This window comes from Podarcis liolepis (genome assembly GCF_965112155.1).
Source record: "Podarcis liolepis genome assembly, chromosome: 7".
In the NCBI taxonomy this organism is placed as follows: domain Eukaryota; kingdom Metazoa; phylum Chordata; class Lepidosauria; order Squamata; family Lacertidae; genus Podarcis; species Podarcis liolepis.
This window is the reverse complement of record NC_139561.1, coordinates 14,942,208-14,969,562: the sequence shown is the minus strand read 5'-3', so window position 1 is coordinate 14,969,562 and position 27,355 is coordinate 14,942,208. Positions and strand designations below refer to the sequence as shown.

General features: G+C 45.9%; 1 protein-coding gene across 5 annotated transcripts in view; it reads left to right on the top strand.

Annotated features, from left to right (window-relative positions):
- The window catches only part of PAX7 (paired box 7), a 165,798-nt gene that overhangs the window by 11,852 nt on the left and 126,591 nt on the right, over positions 1–27,355 (top strand). For 2 of the 5 annotated variants that reach the window (XM_083512695.1, XM_083512694.1), the window contains exon 4: positions 2,683–2,817. The exons of 1 other annotated variant lie outside the window; for it this stretch is intronic. In XM_083512695.1, the coding sequence (XP_083368821.1) occupies positions 2,683–2,817 (135 nt within the window). The remainder of the gene's footprint in view (positions 1–2,682; positions 2,818–27,355) is intronic. 2 more of the 5 variants (XM_083512697.1, XM_083512696.1) reach the window with 1 other exon arrangement.

Below are 27,355 nucleotides of genomic sequence, written 5' to 3'. Positions count from 1 at the left end.
CTCCCATATCCTACTCTAAACAAAATAATAAAAAAATTCCTTCCAGTAGCACAATAGAGACCAACTAAAGTTGTTATTGGTATGAGCTTTCGTGTGCATGCAGACTTCTTCAGATATTCTTCAGATCTGAAGAAGTGTGCATGCAAACAAAAGCTCATACCAATAACAAAATTAATTGTTCTCTATGGTGCTACTGGAAGGAATTTTTTTATTTTGTTCCAACTACGGCAGACCAACACAGCTACCTACTTGTACCTATGTCCTAGACACTCTAATCCAGGCATCCCCAAGCTTCGGCCCTCCAGGTGTTTTGGACTACAATTCCCATCATCCCTGACCACTGGTCCTGTTAGCTAGGGATCATGGGAGTTGTAGGCCAAAACTTCTGGAGGGCCACAGGTTGGGGATTTTTATTTATTTTTATTTAGGACCAGCAGCCCATCACAGTCTTTTGGCCTCTGCTTATGCCAAGATATAGGGACGTGGGTGGCGCTGTGGGTTAAACCACAGAGCCTAGGACTTGCTGATCAGAAGGTCGGCAGTTCGAATCCCCGTGATGGGGTGAGCTCCCGTTGCTCGGTCCCTGCTCCTGCCAACCTAGCAGTTCCAAAGCACCTCAAAGTGCAAGTAGATAAATAAGTACCGCTCCAGCGGGAAGGTAAACAGTGTTTCTGTGCGCTGCTCTGGTTTTACCAGAAGCGGCTTAGTCATGCTGGCCACATACATGGAAGCTGTACACCGGCTCCCTCGGCCAATAAAGTGAGATGAGCACCAGAACCCCAGAGTCGGTCACGACTGGACCTAATGGTCAGGGGTCCCTTTACCCTTTTTTCTGCCAATGTACCAATTGAAGCCTCAATGCATACACCCCTCCAAAGGCATTTTGAGGACAGTAGTTTCATAGAATCATAAAGTTGGAATAGACCACAAGAGCCATCAAGTCCAACCCCCTGCCAAGCAGGAAACACCATCAGAGCACTCCTGACATATGGTTGTCAAGCCTCTGCTTAAAGACCTCCAAAGAAGGAGACTCCACCACACTCCTTGGCAGCAAATTCCACTGTCAAACAGCTCTTACTGTCAGGAAGTTCTTCCTAATGTTTAGGTGGAATCTTCTTTCTTGTAGTTTGGATCCATTGCTCCGTGTCCGCTTCTCTGGAGCAACAGAAAACAACCTTTCTCCCCCCTCTATATGACATCCTTTTATATATTTGAACATGGCTATCATATCACCCCTTAACCTCTCCTGTTTCAGTATGTTGGTTTGTTAAGGATGGGAGCTGTGTGTGTTTATCCTAAATATAACTGGGGTTGGGGGTTGGGCTGAGTATTTAGAGAGTCCTTGGCCTGTTTGTTAATTTAATGACTCTTGCGGGCGTTAAGTACATCTAAGATGACATCTGCTCAAACACAGAGAAGCATCATAGCTCAGTGGTAGAGCATCTGAGTTGCGTGCCGAAAGTCCTGGGTTCAGTCTTTGGCATCTGCAGGCAGAGCTGGGAGAAGACTCCCTCCTGGAAACCCTGGAGAGCAGCTGCCAGTCAGAGTAGACAATACTGAGTTAGATGGACCAGCGAGCTCTCCCTCTGTTTAAAGTACTTTCCTAAGTGAGATACCTCATTGGGTTTTTATTCTTTTCATTTCATATATATTACTACAACTTGTGTGCCATAAAATTCACACTGTAATGCAGTGAAATGCAATACGTAAGGAAAATAAAAGAAGCAATCAAAATTTAAATATTATTACTATTTATTAAACTTGTATACCACCCTATTCCCGCAGGTCTCAGGACGGTTTGCAGGATTAAAACTAAATATTTAAACAATGATTTGGTGTGGACATGTCCACCTGAACAAGGATTGCTGGCCGCTGATGGTCCATGGACCACTTTTATTTTGTTTAGAAGAAGTTAGGGACACGGGTGGCGCTGTTGGTTAAACCACAGAGCCTAGGACTTGCTGATCAGAAGGTCGGCAGTTCGAATCCCCGTGACGGGGTGAGCTCCCGTTGCTCAGTCCCTGCTCCTGCCAACCTAGCAGTTCGAAAGCACATCAAAGTACAAGTAGATAAATAGGTACCGCTCCGGCGGGAAGGTAAATGGCATTTCCGTGCGCTGCTCTGGTTCACCAGAAGTGGCTTAGTCATGCTGGCCACATGACCCGGAAGCTGTACGCCGGCTCCCTCGGCCAATAAAGCGAGATGAGTGCCGCAACCCCAGAGTCGGTCACGACTGGACCTAACGGTCAGGGGTCCCTTTACCTTTACTTAGAAGAAGTTCCTGTTGGGTGTGGATGCAACAGAGACTTTTGGGCTGTTGGCCAATCCATACCTTGGCTTAATGTGGATTGCGAACCCTAGTGCTTCCTCTAATTCCCCCTCATCTATTCCACTTTGCCCTCCAACTACTGCTGCCCCAAGCATTTTCTTCCCCAAATCTGGACATTCCCTGTGCTTTGAAAATCCAAACAGGAGAGCTGCAATCTCCAGATGGACAGGCCTCATGAGTTGGGGCTGGTGATAGGTGTCATGGGGATGGAGCAGCAATAGATGTTGACCTTCCACCATGGATGGAGAGAATCCTCACCATTCCTGATGGAAGGACCTTTTTTTGCCTCCCAGTTTCAACTTTCCAGTTTCAAAGCAGCTTATATTTTCTTCTTCTGTCTTTGACTGTCTGAGGTTTAGTGAGTTCGATTAGCCGGGTGCTCCGAATCAAGTTCGGGAAGAAAGAGGAAGAGGAGGACTGCGATAAGAAGGAGGACGACAGCGAGAAGAAGGCCAAGCACAGCATTGACGGCATTTTGGGCGACAAAGGTAGAGAGAAAGGGAGGGAGGGGGACAATTACGAACACATACATCCCCTTTTAAAAAATAATAATTGTTGGCCTCTCTCTTGGTTTCCTCCATCCTATTGTATGTTGACATTGTGAAGTGAGTGGGAACTGCAAAAAAAAAAAATGTTTCAGCATTTAAGTGCTTCTGTTCCTGGAGTGTGCCAGCCAGCCAGCCACACCTTTCTGGGGCTACTCCATTCCAAGTTAGTTTGTTTATATTTATTGCAAATTCCTCTGAGTCCACCAGTGGCTTCCTCCTTGTGCTTGTGTAGATGGCCTTGTTTTGGTGGCACTCAGAGGATGAGCCTGTTGCTAGTATATGAAACTTCCCTCCCCGTGCTGTTGAGACTCCACCTCCCAGTATTCAGAAAACGATTCCGGTTTTAACCTTGTCACCCTGATCTGCTAGCTTTCTTTGTGCGGGGAAGGGATGTTCATACTGGTAACTACCACATTTGTAGTCTTGCAGCCACCGTTGCTTTCTGTTGGTTCGTTTCAAAAGTTTATTGCGAGTTGTTTGTGTGTTTGCTTTATTTTACTGTGAGCTGCTTTGGAGGCCTGTTGTCGGGCAAAGAGGCAGGACAAGGATTTCATAATAAATGGAAAGAATGAAGACAGGCCTCTGCTCCCAGGAGCTTACAGTCAGTGAGATGAAAGACGTAGGTGAAGATAAACCCAGAGTTTCTTTCACCAGAGCTAGGGGTGAAGAACCAGGTGTTTTTGGACTCAAACCCCCATCAGCCCCAGCTAGTATGACCCAGGGCAGGGATAAAGGGAGTGTGGCCTATCAACATCTGGAGGACTCTGAGTTAAAAGAAGGCAAAGTTGTGATGGAGGTAGACAGGGGCAGTGAAGGCAGGTGACAGAGGTAGCTAGGGACAGTAAAGGCAAGTGATGGTCTAGTTCAGGGATGCTGAACCTGTGAGCCTCTGGATGATTGGACTCCCATCTCCCATCAGCCCCAGATAGCATGGCCAAGGACCAAGGATGATGGAGTCCAGCAACGTCCAGAGGACTCCATGTTACCCAGCTCTCTGAGGCTAAAAGATTCTGGTCACAACATCCACATGTTTCAGTCACTCTCATGCCCCAGTCGTGGATTGCGACAAAGAATCCTGGGAAACTATAGTTTTTCAAGGGAGCTGGGAATTGTTAGGAGAGACCTTGCAGTGCTATGGTTCCCAGCCCCCTCGGCAAACTACAATTCCCGGGATTATTTGAGGGCAGCTCTGACTGGATAGGAATGCTTTAAAAAATATAGGGCATATGTGACCGCAGCTAAACAGTCATGTGAAAGGCTTTCTGGAAAGGGTGTGTTTTAAGGACTGAGTATTATTTTTATTTTTTCCTACTTCTTTTTTTTTAAAAAAAAGGAAATTCTCAGAGGGGTGAAATGAAAACTAAAAAGCCTTTAAAAAACATTTAACTATTCAAGTGGGTCCTTTTTTTATATTGTAGAAAGTCCAAGCTGCTTCCTCCCCTGGTTTTGAATATATTCTCAAAGATTTCAATACCTTAGCAGAACACGTTGGACTTTATAAAATCTCTGTAGCTCAAAGGTTCCTAATAAGTGTGAAGTATAACTGTCTCAGGAGATGCTGAGAGGACATGATTTTTAAAATAATAATAATAATAATAATAATAATAATAATAATAATAATAATAATAATGAGGGTCTTCAAGAATAATTTATAATCTTTTTTCTGACCAGGTTTTTCAGTACTTTGTGCATTAATAATAATAATAATAATAATAATAATAATAATAATCAGGAACCTGCATAAATTATGCAAATTGACACATTCTATAATTTTGCATAATTTTACTTTCCTTGTTATGGTTGGGACAGTGACACAAATTTCCATTTCAGCCACTGAAAACCTTATTCTGCCGTCTACAGTTTTAAGACCCCAATATTATAGCAGGCATTGCCTTTTTATTTCCAAACCCATAAGGCCTAGAATCTTAAGATTAGTTTTTTTAAAAAGCTTCTGCCTCCACTAGTGCATTTTGTATTTTTCTGTGCATGCGCCCGCAATTCTCCATCTAGCTCATCTTTGACTCATTTTTACAGAGCCCCTCTACATGTTAAGGAATAGCTTTGAATTCAAAACACAGTCTTGATCGGGACTGAATAATGTTATTCGGAGCTCTTTTTAGAGGTGGAAAAACCAGGATGCAAGTCTGTGGTCCTCTTTTCGCTGGTGTATTGTTAAAATCCTTCATGTGGTCTACCACCTTGACTTTCAGTGACCAGATAATCATATTGCAGTGTTTCAAGGCAAGAGTTGGGAGCCGTGTTTAATTCATGTAAAACCCCGCTGTGCTTTCTTTTAAAATAAAGTTTCTCTCTGGTACGATGGGATGCTGTTTAAGAGATGCTTTTAGACTGACGGAAGGCGGGAGAAAAATGTGCATATTTCCAGCACCTGAAATCTTAAGGATAACTTTTTCTTCCTTTCTTTTCTTTTTAAAAAAGAGGAAATGTTATTTGAAATATTATTTATATCATCTGTTAAGTTAGTGAAAAGGGAAGGCAGTATAGAGAATAGGCCCAGAGTGTGTCTTTCTTTCATTTTTCACACTTACTATTAAAAAATATAATCGCTGCAGACGCAGATTGCCCCCCAGAGGGAGTCTCCCTTTCCCTTTTCAAAGCTTGATTGATCTTTTGAAGACAAATCTTGAACTGTTGGGTGGTGTTAATAAAATTAGAGAGCCGCTTGGAAAACACAATAGGGGAGAGAAAGGGGAGGGGGTCTGGTTGTGGGGTCTTGGAAGTGTTAATGTGCTACCTGTCTGCCTTGGCTGGTTTGATTTTCACACATACACCCGTTTTTGTGGTTTTTTGTTTTTGCGCGGGTGTTTTGGAACGGGTGGCGAAAGCTCCATCCGGAACACCAGCCTGGACCTCTTGCCTTGAAAACCGGAGTCACTCCGGATCAGTTACTTATAAGGACTTGAAAGCGGGCTGTGGGGGGGTGAGAGGGGGGTCCTAAATGAATTCGTTAAACAGATCACTTTCTCTTCGGCTTGCTGCTGTTTTCTAAATGGTCCCCTGAAACCGCCTTTGACAGTTTACTGATGGGGGGTATCAGATTCAATTATCCGTTGGGTTTCTGGATATCTTGTCGTGGGGGGGGGTAGGCGTGGGAGGCGTCATGGAAATTGGGGGAGAGATTCTTTCATATAGACATAAGTATATATTTGTACAGAGAGAAAGAGAGAGGTTTTAATGTGTGTGTAGATAGATGAATATGTGTGATCTTGAAATTCTTAAAAACCTAACGCCACCCAAGTTAGTATTTTTCCGCAGGGGTGGGACGACTGTTTTTATTCGCGATAACACCCAAAGTTTTGTGTTTGTTTGGGTATATGTGTATATATATATATATATATATATATATATATATATGTAATGATATATATAATGATAGCTTGTTTGTTTGTTTTAAAATAATGATACCTTCCTGTTTTATCTCCACTCCCCCACCCAGCCAAAACAAATTAATTGAAGGGGATGACGTTTGTCATTTGGGGTTTCGTTAGGGGATATTGGGGTGTGCGGCGGGAGTGGGGATGTGTAAATTGGGGGGGAGTGTTTCTGGAGCAAAGCTTCTATTCTGTAATTAATAACCCGGTAGCAGAGAGCGCTCAGAGAGCGGTTTGAACAGTTCCGTTTTCTACATTAATATCAGGGGTTGTGGGGTTGTCCATTTCATGGGGGGGGTGATCCTTTTCCTTCACATGGATGAGCAGTGGAGGGAGGGTCTTATGACTGAACACTTTTTGAGAGGGGTGTGTGATAGAGGGCATTTGGGGGGTGTAGAAAGGAGCACTTGGCTAACTCCACCCTAAAATAAAAAATTAACAAGAATTTGCCCGAAAGAGGGGATGAAGAGAAAAGGGAGAAGGTCGTTTCTCAGATCTCAGGCACATTTTACCTGGAAACAAATCGCACTGCTGCGGCGGTTGGTTGGGGGGTTTACATTCGAGTAAACATGCCCAGGCCTCGGCTGACGGTCTTTACTCCCGAGTAAGAGCATTACATGTAATGGTTGCTTGTATTTTATTTTTATTGGACTGGAATAACGATACGGCTTCTGAGGTGCACTTCATCTCTCAGAAAACAGAATTATTAATTTTTTTATTTAAAAAATTGCTATTCATTTTTCAAGATCTTAAAAAAAGAGGAAGGGTGACCAGCGTTTTCCGACCGAATATATCACGCTGAGATTACAGCGGGTTGATAACCTCCACTTCTTATCATTTTTATTTTTTATTTTTGCCAAAAAAAAAATCCAATTAAAAATATATGTCTTTTCGGTGCTGGAACTCGAAATGTTTGAACAGAAGGTGGAGAAATCGGCTTGTTTGGCTTTCGGGTCTCGCCTTTGGCTGGGAGGGGGGTTAACCTTGGAGATGAACTTCGCTTTGCAAAGACTTTTCCAAGTCGATTAAAAACTTTTAAATACGGCAAAGGAACTCTGTGGCCCGCAAAAGCAAACAATTTTTTAAAGAGAAGGTTGGAGGGTGCAGGGGGGGGGGGCAAACAGACGAAGCTGTGTGTCTCCCTTTTTTTCCTCCTCCTCGCCCCCCTCCCATTAAAATAGAGAGAAAGGAGGGGGGGCTCGGCCTTGGCTTATTCTTATTCAAAAAAATTCCCAAGGCAGGGCCGCGGAGTTTGGGAACAAAACGGGGGCAGAAGAATGGGAGATAGATTTATTCAAAGCGCCCCGCTGGTCGATAGTTTTGTAATATTATCCGCGCCGTCTGTTGCAAGAGGAGGGTGGGGGAGCCGGTTGGAGGTTAGCAAAACGCTGCTCCCCCCTTTTTTTTTTCTTTTTTGGGCGGGAGGGGGTCTTCGGTTCAAATTGCTCAATATCCACTTGTAAATCAGGTCTTTTGTCGCTGAAAAGCGATCGGTGCTTGTTTTGCCTCCCCCCACCATCCCACGTCGTGATGGAAAATAAAATTAAAATAAAAAGTGGACATACTTTTTGTTTGTTTGTTTGTTTAGGCTTTAGATAATACCATCGGCTCAGATTCTTAGACAAGTAGTCCCGTCCCTCTTTCTCCCCCCCCAAGAAAAGTTTGCAAATTGCATTCCGTGGGAGTTTGGTCGTAAAGCAGATTTAATGGAGTTTTATTTATTTCTCGAATTCCACTTTTCCTTTCCGGCTGTTTAAATATTTTTGTGCACGTGTAATGGTGGTTCTTTCCTCATTTAAGATGTCTTTTTCAGGATGATTCACGTCCGTTTTTGTGTTTTTGTTTTTTTCCTCCCCAAAGAAATTTGGGGTTTCTGGAAAGAAAGAAAAAGCAAAGTTTTCTTGGAGGGAAAAAAATCGGAAGGTACGCCAAGATAAAAGGCTCTTGTGTGCGGAGCTAAATAAATGGACTGTTCCAAAAGTGACCCCCTGTGTATCTGAAGAAGTGTGCATGCACACGAAAGCTCATACCAAGAACTAACTTAGTTGGTCTGTAAGGTGCTACTGGAAGGAATTTTTTATTTTGACTATGGCAGACCAACACGGCTACCTATCTACCCCTCAAAAGAGAGAGAGAGAGAGAGAGAGAGAGAGAGAGAGAGAGAGAGAACGAAAGAGGGAGAGGGAGGGAGAGAGAGAAAATGAGAAACCAACTAACTGGTTGATTTTTTTAGAGGTTCCGATGGAGGAATCGCTCATTCCTAAGAATTGTCCTCTTTTTATCGCGCGTTTGTTTAGCTTGAAAGTGAATTTCTATTGCCTGCAAGATCGCGAGTTTTTAAGAGGTTTTGTTCGATCCCCCGCCCTTGAAAGAAGATGCGTTTATTTTTTTGAAGAGGGGGAGGGCGGGTAAAAGCAGGGCCTCCTCGCGAGTAAGCGCGCGCACCGCGCATTGCCATGTGAAAGCGCTTCTTCCTGGCTGTGGGTGAGGAGTGGGGGTTCTGCCCCCCCCGCGCATTCAAAGCTCCGATCCGTGTCCTTTCGAAATGAGCATATATAGAAATTTTCGTGTTTTCGTCATTTAAAAACCCTCTGAACGAATTTACTTCCAGTTTCAAGAAAGCTGGTGAAGAGACGCCCTACACGAGGAGGCTGAGGGGTTTGTTGTTGTGGTTTTTTTGGCGTGGGGGGGAGTGGAATAAGAGAAATTGCCTTCAGAAAAGTGAAGATCCATTTGCGAAAAGGGTACTCGGTTCGATCCCCGCAAAAGTGCTTTGATTTCCCACCTCCCCCATACCCAAATTTCCCAGCCGTGTCTTAGATCACTCGTTGGCATTTATTTTTTTTAAGAAAACCAGAGAATGCGAGAAATCCTCCCCACAATCCATAAATCTCTTTTCAAGCCTGCCAAACTTTTAATTGCCCTAATTAAAGTTCCTAATGACCATACTTAACTTGTAAAACATTTTTTCCATACATACACCTCCAACCTTTGGAGGGGGGGGAATCTCTGGGTCTCCATTGTTGTTGTTGTTTTAAAAATACTCTCGCACCCCCCCCCCCCAAGCACCCTTCTCTGGAGTAAATTCTCTTTGAAGTAAACGAGAGTGGGGATTTAATGACTCCCAAGTAAGCGCGCGGAGGGGATCGGGCGGCCCGTAGCTCGTCTCCGGCTTGCACCTTTTGGATCGGGGCCCCTCGGTTAGGTGGGACGGATTCTTGGGGGGAAACGTACCTCCAGGACCTAGGCGTTTGGAGAACTCCCTATAGCCCTTTCCTAACTCTCAGCTGCCTCCCAGCAGCAGTGGGGTTACTCTCCAGTAATATACAGGATTGCAGAATCCTTGTCCAAAATCGCCTCTTTTTGGAAGAAGGAACTAAAAGAAGAAAAGTCTGCGAATTCCTGATTTCGCCCACCGCTTCGAAAACTGCTTTAGGATACGATTGTCTAAATGTTTAGGGTGAAAACAGAGCCCTGGCTCGGGTTGTGCTTCTAACAGAGTACGTTACTAAGCACCATAACAGAAGACTTATTACCTAGTTTATTGTTATTATTGTTATTCTGATTATTTTATTATTCAGTATAGGTGATAATTATTTATACCATCCCAGTTTTGTTGCAAAACCCCTGGACGCCGCCATGTAGAAAAGCGATGTGTAAAAAAACTTCTTTTTAAAAATAAAAATCCTTTTTCTAAATACTCAGAAAACAAACCCCTGTTCCCGACCCTCTTCATGCTTTTAGTCCAGACGGCAGACCGAGTAAATTTAGTGGGGTTTTCTTAGAGCAGTGCTGGAATGATTTTGGGGGGGGGGCAACCCCAATTTTTACCTGCCCCACCTTTATTGTTTTAGGAGATTGGGCTAAATTAGGGTTTGGGGATTCACCGAAGACCCGCATCCCAGAACACTATAGAGAAAAGGCGCTTAAAATTGCAGCCGGATCCTTTCCCGTGAATATCTGGAAGCGATCTTGCGCTCATAGGGATCATACTGTGGGCACACACGCCACTTTTAATACTGTTTAGGATCTGAACCGAACAACTAGCGCTGGTTTCCTAGAAGACGCGCTTGCTCCGTTCGCCCCCAACACTTTTATTTTTGGCCAGAGTGGTTTTGGAAGGCAAACCCAGTCAATCCAATGGGCTTACTCTCTAGGAAAGTGTGCGAAAGCCGGGTAAGGGGGGGGGAGAGAAGAGGGAGGTTTGTGGAATTCACTACTCGGGAGTGACTCCTTCTGAATCGTATGGGGGGGGGGGCTGCTCCCAGGTAAGTGAGGGATCGGAACCTCGGACCTTTCTCTGCATTTTGCTTGGTTCACAACCCAATCTCCACCCCCAAAGATTTTTATTCTTATTAACTCCCAAGTAAACGTGCCAAACATTTCAGCTTGGGAGAGGCAGGTTCCGCCCTTCGCACGCCTTTCTCGGACGTAAAAGCTTCATGGGAGGTGGGGTGAGAGAGGAGACAGACGTTGCACCCCCCCCAAAAAAAAGTCCTGTGCTGGAGAGGTTGTACAGCCAGGTATACTCGCGAGTAAGTCTCCCTTGGTTATCTCCTTTTCCCCAGGGAGACTTATTGTTTCCCAGGAATAATAGGAGATGGAAAAGGAGGAGGCGTCTTGGGGGGGTCAGTCCCCCCCAAAAAACCCTCTATAGTGGCCTGTGCTGGATTTTCTTAGTAGGGATCCGAGCTCTCCCGGCTGCATCGTGAAAGAAAAGGCTCCCCTCGCTCGTCTGTTTTTTCCCCTCTTTTCCTCCCTCTCTCTCTATCATCCGCTTGGCATTTAATAACGTTAAGACTTATTAGCGGTCGTAATGAAAACTGTGGCGCCTGAATAGTGCGCTGTGTTGGAGAGGGGTGTAATAGCTCCGAGGCATGTTAAGAAAATGTATTTATCCCCAATCAGGGACTCACTCTTCGGGTTCCCAGCACAAACGTTAAGTTGAAGGGGTTTAAGACAGATTAAATTGAGTCTTTATTTCGCTCGCACTTTCATCTTTAAACGGCTCACTCCGCTTGGCCCACGGCGGATATTCATGAGGGCTAGCCGCGCGCTGTGTGTGTGTGTGTGTGTGTGTGTGTGTGTGTGTGTGTAGGAGGGAGGGAGGGTGTCTTCCAATACCACCTCTCCCGCTCGCCTCTTTCTCTTCCTCCCCTTCTCAAAAAAATAAAATCCTGGGCTGTTTCTCATTTGGTTTGTTTAGGGTGGCGCGGGGCGGGGAGGGATAGGCGAGCGAATTTATTCTTCTGGTCATCAGAGTCTCTGAGGGTAGGGAAACCGTCCAGGCCGAGGAAGCTGGGGGCCACAAGCAGTGGGCTAGGCTGCGGTACTATAGACCACCTCCAAATAACTTTCACCACTCCTATCGTGGTATATGAGTAAGCGTTCGTGGAGCGGGGAAGGGCCATTTGGCTACCGCAGGGCAGAGCGCTCGCCAGCCTCTCTGGTGTAGTCGGTTCAGTGGCTCAGAAACTCTTTCTGCCACCATACCAGCACACGCTTACTAGGGTGTGCGCGCGCCCCAGTAATAGATTTACTCCTAAGTAGGTACGCATGGGATTGGAAGGTGTCCCGAAGCCATTTGCCAGTGGCGGTGGTTTTGCTGCAACGTGGGCACCCACCTGGAAGTTGAAATTATTATTATTATTTTATTGCAATAATTTGAATAATATTGCAAAGGGCCTCATCTCACAGCGCCGGTCCTTATGCATGAAAGTTAGAACTGGAACCGTTTCTGGGAGATTTGAGGTGCGCGGGAGAGGGAGAGTCTCCTTTGCACGCCTTAGATCCAGTAATACAGTACTCTTGTTCGCTCCTGCAGAAATGGGAGTAAGCCTCCTAGCTTTAATAGAGCTGGAGGTGTAAAACCAGGTGGGTGGAGTGGGAGTGGTGGAGCTCGTCCTAGCATCCTATACCACCTGTCCCTGCTCAAGAGCACGTTAGTTCTGTGAGAGGTTTAACTCCCCAGGAAAAAGGGGTCTGGGACTGCAGGCTGAGAAAATGGGTGTCAAATAGGATGAGGATGGATCCAGCCTCGGTCAAGGATAAAGGAGAGGTCCTCAGGATATTGACAAGGCAAGGTTGTAGTGCGATCCGAGCATGGCCCAGGTGTGAAATTTGCCACCGCCCACTCAATAGTTTTTACTTCTAAGTAAACCCCGGGAAAAAGAGATTATTGCGTTGTGATTTGGTTTCTAGGCGCATCCTAGATAATGAAGAGGGTTTCAGGGGTTAAGAAATTGGCTGCCGCGCGCGTAATTGCGCGCGCGTTTCGGGGTACTGTTAATCTAGGAGTAAGACCCACGGAAAGTTATGGAGGGGGGTATCGCTGGTTGTTGGTTTAAAAACAAACAAACCTGCAAATCGTATTAATTTGGCATTTCCAATTAAGTTGAGGGAGAAGCAGGGAGAAATGGACTAGATACTTTGACTAGCATATGTGAGTCGTGGTGGTGGTTGTTTTTTCACTTGACCCTTGGCCTGTGTTCTGTGCTACTCGTGAGTAAAGCTCGACAGGGGATGGGGGAGGGGGGTTATAAATAAAACACAATGGACCAAATTGTGTGCGTTTGGACATCGCCAGTGTAAAGGAACGTGGGGATTTTAAAGAACTTTGCACGTGTTTGCGTACACTCATACGCAGACGTGTCCCGATATTGACTCCACAAAACAGTTTCGGAAGCTGGTTAAACGTGGTCTGTCGGAGCTGTGGGACTTACTCGTGAGACGGAACCAGAAAGGCGCCTTTGGGGTTGTTCTATTCCTTTGGTTGTGGATTTGGAGAGAGGGCGGCGCTGTAAGATGGACTCAAGAACGTGGCCTCATACCAGATAATAACTCTGATCCATATAGCTGAGGATTGACTGCCCTGGGTGGTGGAGGCTCGCTAGAGTTTCATGCAGGACCTTCCCAGAGCTACCTGGAGATGCTGGAATCCTTCTGCATGCAGGACAGATGTTCTGCCAGTGAGCCACCATCCTTTACCAAAGGGATTTCTGATCCTTCAGGAGATGGTTGCGTGTTGCGCTCTGGATGACAGATGCAGAGATCTGGAACTGGGCTGAGGTTGACTCACTGGAGCTGGCCTCCCGGTTCCAGTGTTTAAGGGCGAGAAGTAGCCGCGAATGTCTCTCCATAGATTCCTCTGAGACCCAGTTACGGGAATCACAAGGGGCGCAGTTGCTGTTGTGCTCAGGTCCTGTTTTGGGCTTCATAGAAGTGTGGAGTTGGAAGGGACCCGAAAGATCCTCTAGTCTAGCCCCCTGCAATGCAGGAATATGCAGCAGTCCCATATGGTATCGAACTTGCAACCTTGGTGTTCTTAGCACCACACTCTAACCAACTGAGCTATCCAGGCAGACCGCGTCTGCTTGGCCACTGTGGGAACAGCATGCTGGACTAGATTGGCAATGGGCCTGATCCAACAGCCAGTCTCTTACATTTCAGTGCCCCTGCGAATGGGTTTGTTTTAGGCTGAGCCTCATCAAAACGGCATGCTTTTCTCTCCAAGTCAATCTAGTCCAGATCACGACCTTTTTTGTGCATTTAAAGCACATTCAGCCCGCATTTAGAACACATGACTTCTCCCCAAGAGTCCTGGAAACTGTAGTTTCCCCCCTCACAGCACTACAGTTCCCAGCATCCTTAGCAAACGTCAGTTCCCAGGATTCTTTGGGGGTAAGTCGTGTGCTTTAAATGTGCCTTCAGCGTGCTTTAAATGTCTGGCGTTGTGGATCTGCTGTAGGTTTGATCTGAAACACAGGTAATGCAAAAAATCATTTAAAAATATTTTTAATCCATATTTTAAAACTGAAACACTAATTCTGGAGAAAGTATACTTTAAAATTCCCCTGCTGATGCTTCCCGCCCCCCAATTTTATATTTGAATGGTCTCTGCGAGGCGGGAAACGTCCATGCAGTTTATCTCCCGGTTTCTCATTGCAGAAACACGCATCATTGCAGAAACACGCATCTCGATCTCCACTTCTGTATGTGTAAACACACACACGTGTATTGTACAAGTAAAAACGACAACAAACAGAACCGTTTGCCAGCCTATCTTAACACCCCACCCTACACCCCACGTTTACGGGAAACCTGACTTTATGGAGGGGGGGCGTGGGGGGGAAAGGAAGGAAGTGGTTTGGCTTGATTTAATTAAGGAAGCAGGAGGACGTGGACTCACGCATCCTCCTTTCCCCCTTTCTGTCCGTGCTGGTTTTAGTTTCACACCTGGAGAGATTAGGCGTCTCTGCACAATGTTGGAGCCTTACACCTGGCTGATTTTATTTATTTTTTAATTTCCTTTTGGGGTCTGAGGGATTGGGTGTGGGGGGTGCCAAACCCCAGCTCCCCCCTCCCCCTCCCCTCCCCCTTGAAAACAACAACAACCCCAAACACCCCTTTCTTCCAAAATAACACCCTCTCCCACCCGTGGGTCTCCGCTGTCTCTATGTTTGAGAAGGGGGAAATCCACCAAATGGGGGTGGGATTACCTAAAGGGTTAGCAATCTAATCAAACAGCGAGCAGGCAGGATTTGGCGTTTGGTTGTGAGTGGGATCAAGAGGCATAATGGGGGGGCAGGAGGGGAGATGGAGGCGGGAGGCGGAGGAGGAAGGGTGGGGTTCATTTGGAGACAGGAGTGAGAAAGTTGTAAGGGGAAGAAGGGAACAGGATGGAAAGAGGAGAGAGGAGGAAATGGACAATATGGAGAGGGGGAAAGAAGGGGGGAGGCCTTATCTCAGTGGCACCTGCTTGGCATTCCGAAGGGCCCAGGTGGCGGGACAGAGACCTCGGCCTGAAACTCTGGAAAGCCATTGCTGCCAGTCAGTGTAGGGAGCACTGAGACAGTATAAAGCAGCACCCTATGTTCCTGAAGAGGGAGGGGGAGAGAGGGAGGGAGGGAGGGGAAGGAAAGAAGGAAAGAAGGAAGGAAGGAAGGAAGGAGCGGGAGGGAGGGAGGGAGAGAGGAAGGAAAGAGGGGAGAAAAAGAAGAGTAGGAAAGAAGGAAGGGAATGAAGAAGGAAAGAAAAAGAAAGAGGGAGAGAAGAAAGAGAAAGAATAAGAACGAGGGAGAGGAAGAAAGACAGGAAGGAAGGAAGGAGAGAAAGAGAGAAGGAGAGAGAAAGAAAGAAAGAAAGAAAGAAAGAAAGAAAGAAAGAAAGAAAGAAAGAAAGAAAGAAAAGAGAGGGAAGGAAGGATGTGGAAAAGAGAGGAGAGAAAAACAGAATTTGATAAGCGGGGAAAGTGGGGAAGAGAAAAAGGAAGGCTGGAAAAAGATGTGGCCGAGGGGGGAAAGGAAGATGAGGAAAACAAGTGAACCGTAAAGAGGAGGAGAGGCAAAGAGGGGAAAGTGAAAAGAGAAAAAGGAGAAATCAGGAGAGAGTTGGGCGAGGCGGAGGGCAGGGGGGAGGCGGGCAGGCGGGCGGGGTCCAGCCTGCTCCCACGCGGGGCTTCCACGCCTCGTCGGCGCGCGAGGCTTGAGACAAATAAGGTACAACCACAATGAGCGGCGATAACAATTACAAAGGCAAACAGGGGCTTTCGGGGACGGAGGCGGCGGAGGGGGGAGGGCTCCGCTCAACCCCGGTGTAGACATCAACAAAGTCTGCGAATGTTTGCAAGATAAAACTCCTTTCCAAATCCGCTGTGACGGCGAGGCGAGAGCGAGCGAGCGAGAGATAAGGGCTTCTGGGGCGGGGGGGGGGCGCACGATGAGGGTGGGGAGATGCACCAGTATAATCTAATACAAGAGACGGGGCTGGCGCTCTCTCTTTTTTTAAAATTAAAACAAGGGGGAAAGGAGGGGAGCTTAGATTATGCAAGGAAAAACGGGGGGGGGAGTTGAGGAGACGAGGCAGGGAAGAGGGGGCTTTCCTGGGGTGGAGAGGATCAGGCTCCCCAGATTCGGTCTAAGGAGTACCTCCAAACCCCAAGACACCACCCCTCCAAAAATGTTAAAATGTTGCCCTGAGAGGCAGCAGCTGAAGAAGAATCCTGTGTAGCCCCACAAGCTTGCTACTTTCCTTTCCCAACTCTTTGCAGTGCCCTTAAAATACTTTGAAAAATGTATTGGGTCACTGGGGCAAACCCAGGAAGGTTTTGTAGCATGATAGAGGTGGAAGGGATTCCCAAGGATCATCTAAGCCCAGGGGTCAGCAAACTTTTCCAGCAGGGGTCCAGTCCACTGTCCCTCAGACCTTGTGGGGGGCCGGACTATATATTTTTTGGGGGGGGATGAACGAATTCCTATGCCCCACAAATAACCCAGATATGCATTGTAAATAAAAGCACACATTCTACTCATGGAAAAACAAGCTGATTCCCGGACCGTCTGCGGGCCAGATATTGAAGGCGATTGGGCTGGATCTGGCCCCTGGGCCTTAGTTTGCCTACCCATGATCTAAGCCTAGCTCCCTTGCAATCACAGCTAAAGGTTCCCTGACAGGTGGCCATCCAACCTCTGGCTGAAAACCTCCAAGGAAGGAGAGCCCTTTGCAGAGGGCTGAGCCCTGGGCAGAATTAAAGGTAAAGGGACCCCTAACCATTAGTTCCAGTCGTGACCGACTCTGGGGCTGTGGCACTCATCTCACTTTATCGACCAAGGGAGCCGGTGGTCATGTGACTAGCATGACTAAGCCGCTTCTGGAAAACCAGAGCAGCTCACGGAAACACCGTTTACCTTCCCTCCGGAGCGGTACCTATTTATCTACTTGCACTTTGATTTGCTTTCGAACTGCTAGGTTGGCAGGAGCAGGGACCGAGCAACAGGAGCTCACCCCATCGCGGGGATTCCAACCGCAGAATCCGCAGAATTAGACGGTGCATAATTTTTTTGATTTTGTGAAGGCCAGCAGCAGATTGTTTGATTTAATATGATGGCATTTTTTAGGGCAGTAGGGAGGGAGAAGGGCTTGTGGGGTTTTCTTTGGGGGGGGGCTCAAAACAGCTTGCCTGACCCCAGTTTCTGTGTACCTTAAATTGGGGTGGGGCACCATTTTTCTACTTGGCTGCAAGCAGCAACATGTTTAGAACCATACCTGAGAATATACAGGGACACTGGTGGTGCTGTGGGTTAAACCACAGAGCCTAGGACTTGCCGATTAGAAGATCAGCGGTTCGAATCCCCGCGATGGGGTGAGCTCCCGTTGCTCGGTCCCTGCTCCTGCCAACGTAGCAGTTCGAAAGCACGTCAAAGTGCAAGTAGATAAATAGGTACCGCTCCGGCGGGAAGGTAAACGGCGTTTCCGTGCACTGCTCTGGTTCGCCAGAAGCGGCATAGTCATGCTGGCCACATGACCCGGAAGCTGTACGCCAGCTCCCTCGGCCATTAAAGCAAGATGACTGCCACAACCCCAGAGTTGGCCACGACTGGACCTAACGGTCAGGGGTCCCTTTACCTTTACCTGAGAATACACACAGCAAATGTAAAAGGAGGGGAGAGGGTGCTAACCTGCATTCCTCCTGTAGCTAGGATTTGTGTCCATACCAATTTTGATGGTAACTCTGTTACTTAGAGTTGTGGCATCAAAGGTGGACTCTAATTTGTGCGTCAATAAGCTGTGATTCCTGAATTTCATGGGGTTGGACTAGAAGACCCTTGGATTCCCTTCCAGCTCTGCAGATCTATGATTCTGTTACCTCTAGTCAGGACTGAGCATAGATTCTGCTTCTTGGTAGAATTGAAGAAGTCCTCCATGGTTGTCAACAGATGAAGTCCTATGTATGGAGGGGTTGTCTTTGGTTATGTCCTACTCAGAGTAGATCTACTGAAATTCATGAACCAAAGTTGGCTGTGTCTATCATTTTCAGTGGGCTCTTCCCTGTGTAGAATGAGCATTGAATGTTCACCCCATGTGTGAAATGGGGACCTTGTTGTCCACAGAATGTTACCTGGGATAGAATTTTGAGTTGCTCCTGCAAAAGGGGGGTGTTTCTAGATATATCTGTCTACAGCAAAATGAATTTAAAAATTGCAGAGTTGTAAAGGACCCCAAATGTCATCTAGTCCAGCCCTGGCATAGCAGGAATGATTTTTGTTCAGAACGACTATTTGCCCATTTGGAGGAACTGGCACTACAGCTCATTTCCATGCTGGGGAAAGATGCTAAGTTATTTCACTCGTTAGATATATTGAGCTGAACCGAATGAAGTCCTAGCCAGAGCGGATCCATTGAAACACATGGACCTAAGTTTCTGCTCATTAATTTCAACGGGTTGGCTACTGTTGTTGGCTATAACCCATTGTTTCAAGGAGGTTTTTCTCTCTCAAAAGCAACTTTTAAAAATTGTAAGCTTATGGAATGTGAAGGCTGCTCAGAAGGCGTTTGTGATTTTGTGTACAGAATTCTTGGTGTCCTTCGTAGGACACCAAGAATTCTTGGTGTCCTTCGTAGGACAGCCAACCATAGAGATGGTTGGCTGTAGATTGCTGCATCTGTGGCAAAAATCGTGGGCGGTCCTGAATAGCCCATCGATAAACAACTGCTAGCAAGCATTGTTGACCTGTTTGTATATAGATCAGTGGTGGGAAAATTGGGGCATTCCAGATGTTATTGGACCCCCAACTCCCATCACCCCTGCAGCCAGCATGGTCAAGGATGATGGGGCCCGTAGTCCAGAAACATCTGAGAGGGCCACCGGTTGCCCACCCCTGATCTAGAGTGAGATTCTGGTTTTCTAGAAATGCATAGCTTGACAGCATGTCAGATTATCTAGGGGAAAGCAGGAGAGAGAAAAATCTGCCCACAATATTATTATTTTTTAATGCCTGTAGCAAACAGCTGCCCAGAAATTAAGGAGTAAAGGAAAAAGCAAAGTAGAATGTCAATCATAAACAAATGTTTGATGGGATTTGGTAATATTTGCCAAACATATACAGGTTTTGTATAGGAAATATCAGAGCTAAATGTCTTAAAAGGCTCAATATGCTATTTATAGGTCTAGACTCTAGAGCAAAAGAGATGATTTCTCTAGAAAGCAAAATATGATGGTGGGTGTTTGGGTGGGTCAAGGTGGTGAATTCATTATCGGAAACCACAGAAGCTGGGCTCAAATATAGAATTGTGGTTTGGATTGAAAGTTCTCTTCTCTCTTAAAAAATAGCCTTTCCCTTTATACAGAGCAGGGAAGATTCTTGCTGATTTCCAGAAAGCAATTGTGTGTGTGTGTGTGTGTGTGTGTGTGTGTGTGTGTGTAGAGAGAGAGAGAGAGTTGGCTGAAGTGAAAAGCACCCGTTGTCTAAAATGTTGATCCAAAGCTGGAAATAGGGGTGGCTGTAATCAAATGTTTGCAATATCTAGAAAGTTGGGGGTAGGCTTTGGATTGGTCCTAGAGGGGGAGGAGGGGAAATAAGCTTTCTAGAACTAAGAGCAATGTATATAAATCATCTGTGACCGGTGTGGGGTTAATGTGTAAAAGTGACTGTGCATTAGGTAGGGTGAATGTTGACAATGGGGGTGTATAACAGGCAACTTGTAATGGGACCTACGCGAATGTTTTGTTTCCACCTTTGCCCCTTTCTCATTGTCCTTTCTCCCCCGCCTGACATTTTGGACCGTTCCGATTGGCCGATCATATGAAGAATCCATGCAGGTTCAACCATAGCAAGGTGACATTGCGGGGCACACCGGCCTCACCCAGGTGTGGCAGGCAGGCAAAGCAGCAAACCGCAATGATAATGTCCTACCTCCACTGCTGGAGTCTGTGGCTGAGAATCACAAGTTTCTGGTGACATTATTCCCAGGAGGAAGGTTTCAGGTTTTTTCTTAAATGAAAACTTAAATAGTTTTTTTAAAATTCCTTGTAGATGTTATTCCAGAATTCCTTAATGGCTGTGCATTCCCACCACATGTGCATATATGCCCCTATACCATCTTTACACCTCCAGCAAGTTGATTATCTGTTTTTATACATCTTTGAGAGTTTTGCTGGAGTGTGGTGCCATCTGTATTGCGTTTTCATAATATTTTCTCTCAGATTATAGCACGCCGTAAATTTAATATCCCCCCTCCACAATTTCTCCCATTGATCCATATAAATGTTATATCCTAGGTGTTGCGCCCATTTCACCATTGATCCTTTCACCAATTCTTCTTTCACCTCCTACTCTAAGAGGAGGTTATAAATTCTTGAGATGTATTTTCCTTTATAATGGATTAATTCTTTTTCAAATCTAGATGTTTCCTTTGCAAGACCTTCCTTTTTATCTAAGTTCAATCTTTCATTTATCTGAAAATATTGTAGCCAGCTCCTGCTTGAGGGCTTCCCATTGGGATATCTGGTTGGCCAATGAGAAGAGGATGTTGGACTAGATTGGCCCTTAGCCTGATCCAGCAGGAAAACTTGTTCTTATGATCTAAGATCATAGAATCATAACATAGAAGCAGAGTTGGAAGGGACCCTGGGGGTCATCATTCCAGCCCCGTCATGTAGGAATATGCAGCATACAGGGATTGGACTTGCAACCTTGGCGGCATCAGCACCATGTTCTAACCAACTGTGATAGTTACCAATTTGGATGACACAAATTCATTGAGGGTAGGGCCATCAGTGTCTGTGTTCTACCCTCTGAATACCAGTGGCTAGGAATCTCAAGTGCTGTTGTCCTCATGCCCTGTTCCATTGGGGCATCTGATTGGCCAATGCGAGATCAGAATGCTGGACTATATCAGGTTCCTTGGCCTGATCCCGCAAGCTCTTGCATTCATTCATCATCTAGTCCAAGTTGTATGTGCTCAAAGCACAGGGGCATCTATGGAAAGAAAGAGATGCTAGACAAAAACTAATTGAATGTTCGATTCCCTGTGTGCATATGTATCATTAAAAAAACAACAACAACCCATTGTCAGCAGTGCAGTTATCTCACATATTTAGGTTCCAGCACATTGCAATTTATTTACAATACTTTCCTCAAATCTCTTTTTCTGGAGCCTTTCAACCGAGCCTCACTTCCTCTCCAGTGGCTGAATATTTCAGTCTCTCTTTCTGGGTATCTTGTACGATTGCACAGGAGAAAAAGGAGATATGTGGGTGGGTGTTTTTTCCCTCCTTCCCCCAGTGGTTGTGGTTAAAGGAATTATATTTACCCACTTTTTTTCTTTTCTTGTTTTTTTTTTTTTTGCAATAAGCTTGGTGAGAGAGAGAGAGAGAGAGTCATTGAAAAAGATGAGATGAGAGGGACGAGGACTTCAAACGAATCCATCATCTCTGGAGTTGGTGGAGATTTAGAGACAGTGTTGTGTGTGGAACAGGGAGGGGGGAGGAAAAGAGTTATTTAGATATTAAAAAACCATATTTTCCTAGAGGCATCAGGAGTTTCCGCCATCCACACTTTCCCCTTGCAGCTATTTGGCTGGGTGAAATACTCGAGACCCAAATGTTGAAGAGAGATAACGCTGGTGAGCCACGCCGTGGTCTTCGAACCGCATCAGAGCATTAAACCCGGATTAACCTCCCCTTTCCCCCTCCCTCCCCATTCTCCTTCAACTCCCTCTCTCCCCCCCCAAGCTCCCACCCCCCAACGCACACATTTTTTCCCCCCAGTGGAATTTACATGGAAGGATTTTAAAGCATACACAATTCTTAGCCTTTAAGCTTAAAGGTACTTAAGTTGAGCATTAGGGTAAAACTGGGGTGTAGGGTGGGGGGAGAGAACAGGAGAGAAATACCCCCTCCAAAATGTTGTTGTTGTTGTTGTTTCATAATGTAAAGAGCCCCCCACCATTACACAATGAAGTCCAGATTCTAAAGTTGCCAAACTGTTATTGGAAACTCATCCATACCTCCATCCATATTGCTATTATATATGGAAAGGTCCTGGGAAGATGGCTAGTTTAATGTGGCACTTTCTAAGATCACAGAATGTTTTGTGGACAGTTTGTCAGAGAAGACGGGCCCATGGGTCAGTGATAGAACAGCTGCTTTGCATGCAGGAAGATCCCAGGTACAACCAATTCGGTGTAAGTCAACTTAAAGGTAAAGGGACCCCTGACCATTAGGTCCAGTTGCAGGCGACTCTGGGGTTGCGGTGCTCATCTCACTTTATTGGCCAAGGGAGCCGGCGTACAGCTTCCAGGTCATGTGGCCAGCATGACTAAGCCTCTTCTGGAGAACCAGAGTAGCACACAGAAACGCCATTTACCTTCCCGCCGGAGCGGTACCTATTTATCTACTTGCACTTTGACGTGCTTTCGAACTGCTAGGTTGGCAGGAGCAGGGACCGAGCAACGGGAGTTCACCCTGTTGCGGGGATTTGAACCGCTGACCTTCTGATTGGCAAGTCCTAGGCTCTCTGGTTTAACCCACAGTGCCACCCTATTCAAATCAGCCCTTTGTCGGCCCTTGCTCCTATTCAAATCAGCCCTTTGTCAGAACATTGAGGACTAGAATCTTGCTTTTTCTAACCGCTGTGCGGTTAGTACATGGAAAGACCTTCTTTGTACATGGAAGCTCCCTTGGTTCAATCCCCAGCACCATCTCAAGGTAGGCCTGGGAGACCCTCCCTTACTGAAACCCGGAAGGGTCTCTGCCTGTCAGTGTAGGCCAAACTGAGCTAGATGGAGCACAGGTCCAACTCTGTATAAACCAGCTCCTGTTGTTCTTATGAAGCCACACCATACCCAGCATCCTGTTCTCACATTGGCCAACCAGATGCCTGCAAGAAACCTCCTATCAGGATCTGAGCACAAGAGTAAACCCTCCTCCGCTGAGGTTTCCAGCAACCAGTATTCAGAAGCATCACGGCTTCCAACCACGGTGGCAGAGCATAGCCAATAATGGCTAGTTGACATTGATCACCTTCTGGTCCATGACTTTGTCCAATCCTCTTTCAAAGCCATCTAGGTTGGTGGTCTCCTGTGGCAGCAAGTTTGATAGTTAACTATGCAGTCATACCCTCCAACATTTCTCTGATTAAAATAGGGATGTCCTATTTAATAATAATAATAATAATAATAATAATAATAATAATAATAATACCACACCCATCTGACTAGGTTGCCTCAGCCACTCTAGGTAGCTTCCAACATATATAAAAACACAATAAAACATTAAACATTTTTTTTAAAAGTCCCCTATACAGGGCTGCCTTCAGAAGTCTTCTAATGGTTGTTTAGTTCCTTTTCTCCTTTGCTCCAGGGTCACGTAACTCCATACCTTCCAACATTTCTCCGATGAAAACAGGGACTTCCTAAGGAAATGTGGGACCTTCTGGGATAAAACCAGAAACTGGGACAGATTCTGTAAATCCAGGACTGTCCCTGGAAAAAAATAATCTGTCAGATTCCTCTGTCCTGAATTTTCCAACATTCAGCTTCACTGAATGTTCACGAGTTCCAGTGCTCAGCTTAGTCCAGACTGGAGCCAAAGTCTTCCATGTGCTCCCCTGCTGAGCTACGATTCGTCTCCAAGATGGACCACTGAATCAGAACAGATCAATTTAATAACGTGGGGAGAGGGGGGAAGCATGTGCTGAAGTGTATGTTTGTGTGTGATATCACAGAGTGTGAGCAGAGGGGGGGGAAGGAAGGTAAGGGAAAGTGAAGGCTTCTAAGGGGAAATTGAGAAGCTTAGAGTCCTTTGATCCTTGGGTGTTTTCCCTTATCTGAAACATTTCTGGCGACACTGCTACAAAGGAAGTTCGTCATATTACCAGCGGCCCAGGCCTGCTCACAGGAATCAGCATCTATTAATTAGCAGCTGGTCTCGATGTCTTGTGGGAATTCCAGGCTGGTGGATTTTTTCTATATAAAAAGATGTGAGTTTTACAAAGCTGGTCTGAACTTCTATGCAAAGAACATCTGAAAAGGGCCTGGACATTTAATTATTTTAGTGGTGGTGCTGGGGGGGGGGGATTTTTACACATCACTTGGGAAGACAGGCGAACTAATATCAGTGTCCTGGAAGAAGCAAAGATCAGCAGTGTTGAAGCAATGATTCTTCAACATCAACTTCGTTGGACTGGTCATGTTGTGTGGATGCCTGATGATCGTCTTCCAAAGCTCTATTCCCAACTTAAAAATGGAAAGTGTAATGCTGGTGGTTTAACAAAAGAGGTTTAAAGACTGTCTCAAGGCAAATCTTAAAAAATGTAGTATAAACACTGACAACTGGGAAACACTGGCCTGCGAGCGCTCCAGTTGGAGAACAGCCTTTACCAAAGGTGCCATGAGCTTTGAAGACACTCAAACTCAGAAAGCAAGGGAGAAATGTGCTAAGAGGAAGGCACACTTGGCAAATCCACACCATGATCAACTCCCGCCTGGAAACCAATGTCCCCACTGTGGAAGGAATTGGGCTCCACAGTCACTTACGGACTCATTGTTAAAACCATGTTTATGGAAGACAATCTTACTCGGCTACAAATGATCACCAAAAAAGAAGAAGAAGAAGAAGCTGGGGAAGAACTTGCTCTCATTGCTTTCCTGCATGGGAGATGTACAGAAGCTGGCCATGTTGCCATTGCAGGAAAAGGAAGGATTTATGAAAAAAGCTTTCTTGAAAAGATGATAAAGGTTTAGAGTTGCCACAGGTTCCCCATTCCTGAATTAGACCATCACTTGCCTTCACTGTCCCTTGTTACCTCCTTCACAGATCTTGTTGGACTCCCATCACCCTTAGCCAGAATGGTCAAGGTTGAAGCGAGTTGGAGTCCAGCAACATCTGGAAGGCTGCAGATTGCTCATCCCTGCATTAAAAGGAAGTAGAGTTCTGATGGAGGCAGGTAGTGGCAGCAAAGGGGAATAGTGGGCGAGTTCTGGGATGGAGAGCCTTTGGCCCTCCAGATGTTGTTCCCTCTCATCATACCTAACAATGGCTCGGCTGGCTGGGGCTGGTGGGAGCATCAGGAAGGTCACAGCTTACTCATGTATGCCAAATTTCACCCAACCTTTTCCTCTCACATGTCTTTAGGTCCTTGTTCTCATTCTGTCCTGCTGCTCAATCTTACACCTCTTTGAAGATAAATGCAGTTAGACACATACACCCAGCTGTGTTGCAAAAACTAAAATAAGATAAAGGGAACAAACTAAAAAATGTAATTTCCCAGCAACCCATGACATTATTATTATCTTCAGGACACTGTGTGTCACGAAACACTAGACTTTAATTGAATTAGGTAGAGATAACTACCTCCATTATCCAGGGGGCTGTAGGTTCCCCATTCTTGAACTAGACCATCGCTTACCTTTGCTGCCCCAAGCAGTTTACAAAAAGATAAAACAAGAAAATTGAGGGGGAAATGACCACAATACCTTAAGACATACAAAAAGTTAAAATAGATGAAAATTCACATCAGCTTTCTAAGAATCTGCCTGGACAGGCTTGCCTGAAGGAGAATGTTTTTAGCAGGTGCCAAAAAGAATACAATGAAGGCTTTATATCAACAGGCAGGGAGTTCCCAAGTGTAAGTGCTGCCACACTAAACTATCAGGTTCTTGCAACTGTGGAGCAGGAATTGTGCGGCACCAGTTAGTGGTGCCAGTTCTGCCAGCTGAAGTGGTTAAGTAGGCACTTGAGGTAAGGTGATGTGAGGTAAGGTGATCTCACGGGTCAAGTGGTCCCAAGCTGTTAAGGCCTTTATAAGACATCACCTTGCCGACAAACGTCCGTATAGTTAAAGCTATGGTTTTCCCAGTAGTGATGTATGGAAGTGAGAGCTGGACCATAAAGAAGGCTGATCACCGAAGAATTGATGCTTATGAATTATGGTGCTGGCAGAGACTTTTGAGAGTCCCATGGACTGCAAGAAGATCAAACCTCTCCATTCTTAGGGAAATCAGCCCTGAGTGCTCCCTGGAAGGACAGATCCTGAAGCTGAGGCTCCAATACTTTGGCCACCTCATGAGAAGAGAAGAGAAGACTCCCTGGAAAAGACCCTGATGTTGGGAAAGATGGAGGGCAAGGAGAAGGGGACGACAGAGGATGAGATGGTTGGATAGTGTTCTCGAAGCTACCAGCATGAGTTTGACCAAACTGCGGGAGGCAGTGGAAGACAGGAGTGCCTGGCATGCTCTTGTCCATGGGGTCACGAAGAGTCGGACACGACTAAACGACTAAACAACAACAACACCTTGAATCACCTGGTATCAGTTGGCAATCAGTGCAAATCTCTGATCATTTGAAGCAGAGTGGCTCAGGACCAGCTCTGAGAGCAACTGTGTGTAGACAGACTTGTGTGAGGAGGATGGGCAGAGAGATCAAGGGCTTGGGTTTTGTTTGTTTTGTTTTGTTTTTGGAGCTTATTCTGAAATCCAGAGGTCCCTTCTGTCCTCTGACTAGCTGTGGTAGGCTTATGTATTTCTTTCCAGCTGAAGTTTGACTGGACAGAAGGATGCCTCTGAGCATATTCAGAGGCCGGGGTCCACAGTGCAGGTGTAGCCATTGGGAATCCAGCATCCCCTCTCCACCAGCACGTAGTTAAACTATGGAACTCACTGTCCCTGGAGGCAGTGATGACCACCACCCTAGATGGCTTTAAAAAAGGATTGGACAAATTAATTGAGGAGAAGGCTTACCAACAGCTACTAGCCACGTTGGCTATGATCTGCCAACTTGTGAGTACCAGTTGCTGGAAACCACAGCATCTTGGTGACAGCAGAGCTGTTCCAACTGCAAATATATTTTATCTGTAGGCTCATCTTGTGGTGTTATGCATTTAAAGCACACAGGTTCCCCCAAAGAATCATGGGAACTGTAGTTTACCCCCTCTCAGAATGGCAGCTCCCAGAACTCTTAGCAAACTAAAGTTCCCAGGATTCCCATGGGCATGGGAGTGACATTCCACACCCAACATGCCTCTGATAAAGGGAAGGAGATGATGATGATGATGATGATGATGATGATGATGATGATGATGATATATTATATATATTATATATACCCTGCCCATCTGGCTGGGTTTCCCCAGCCACTCTGGGCGGCTTCCAACAAAAGATTAAAAATACATTGAAACATCAGTCATTAAAAGCTTCCCTAAACAGGGCTGCCTTCAGATGTCTTCTAAACATCAGATAGTTGTTTATCTCCTTGACATCTGATGGGAGGGTGTTCCACAGGGTGGGTGCCACTGCCGAGAAGGCCCTCT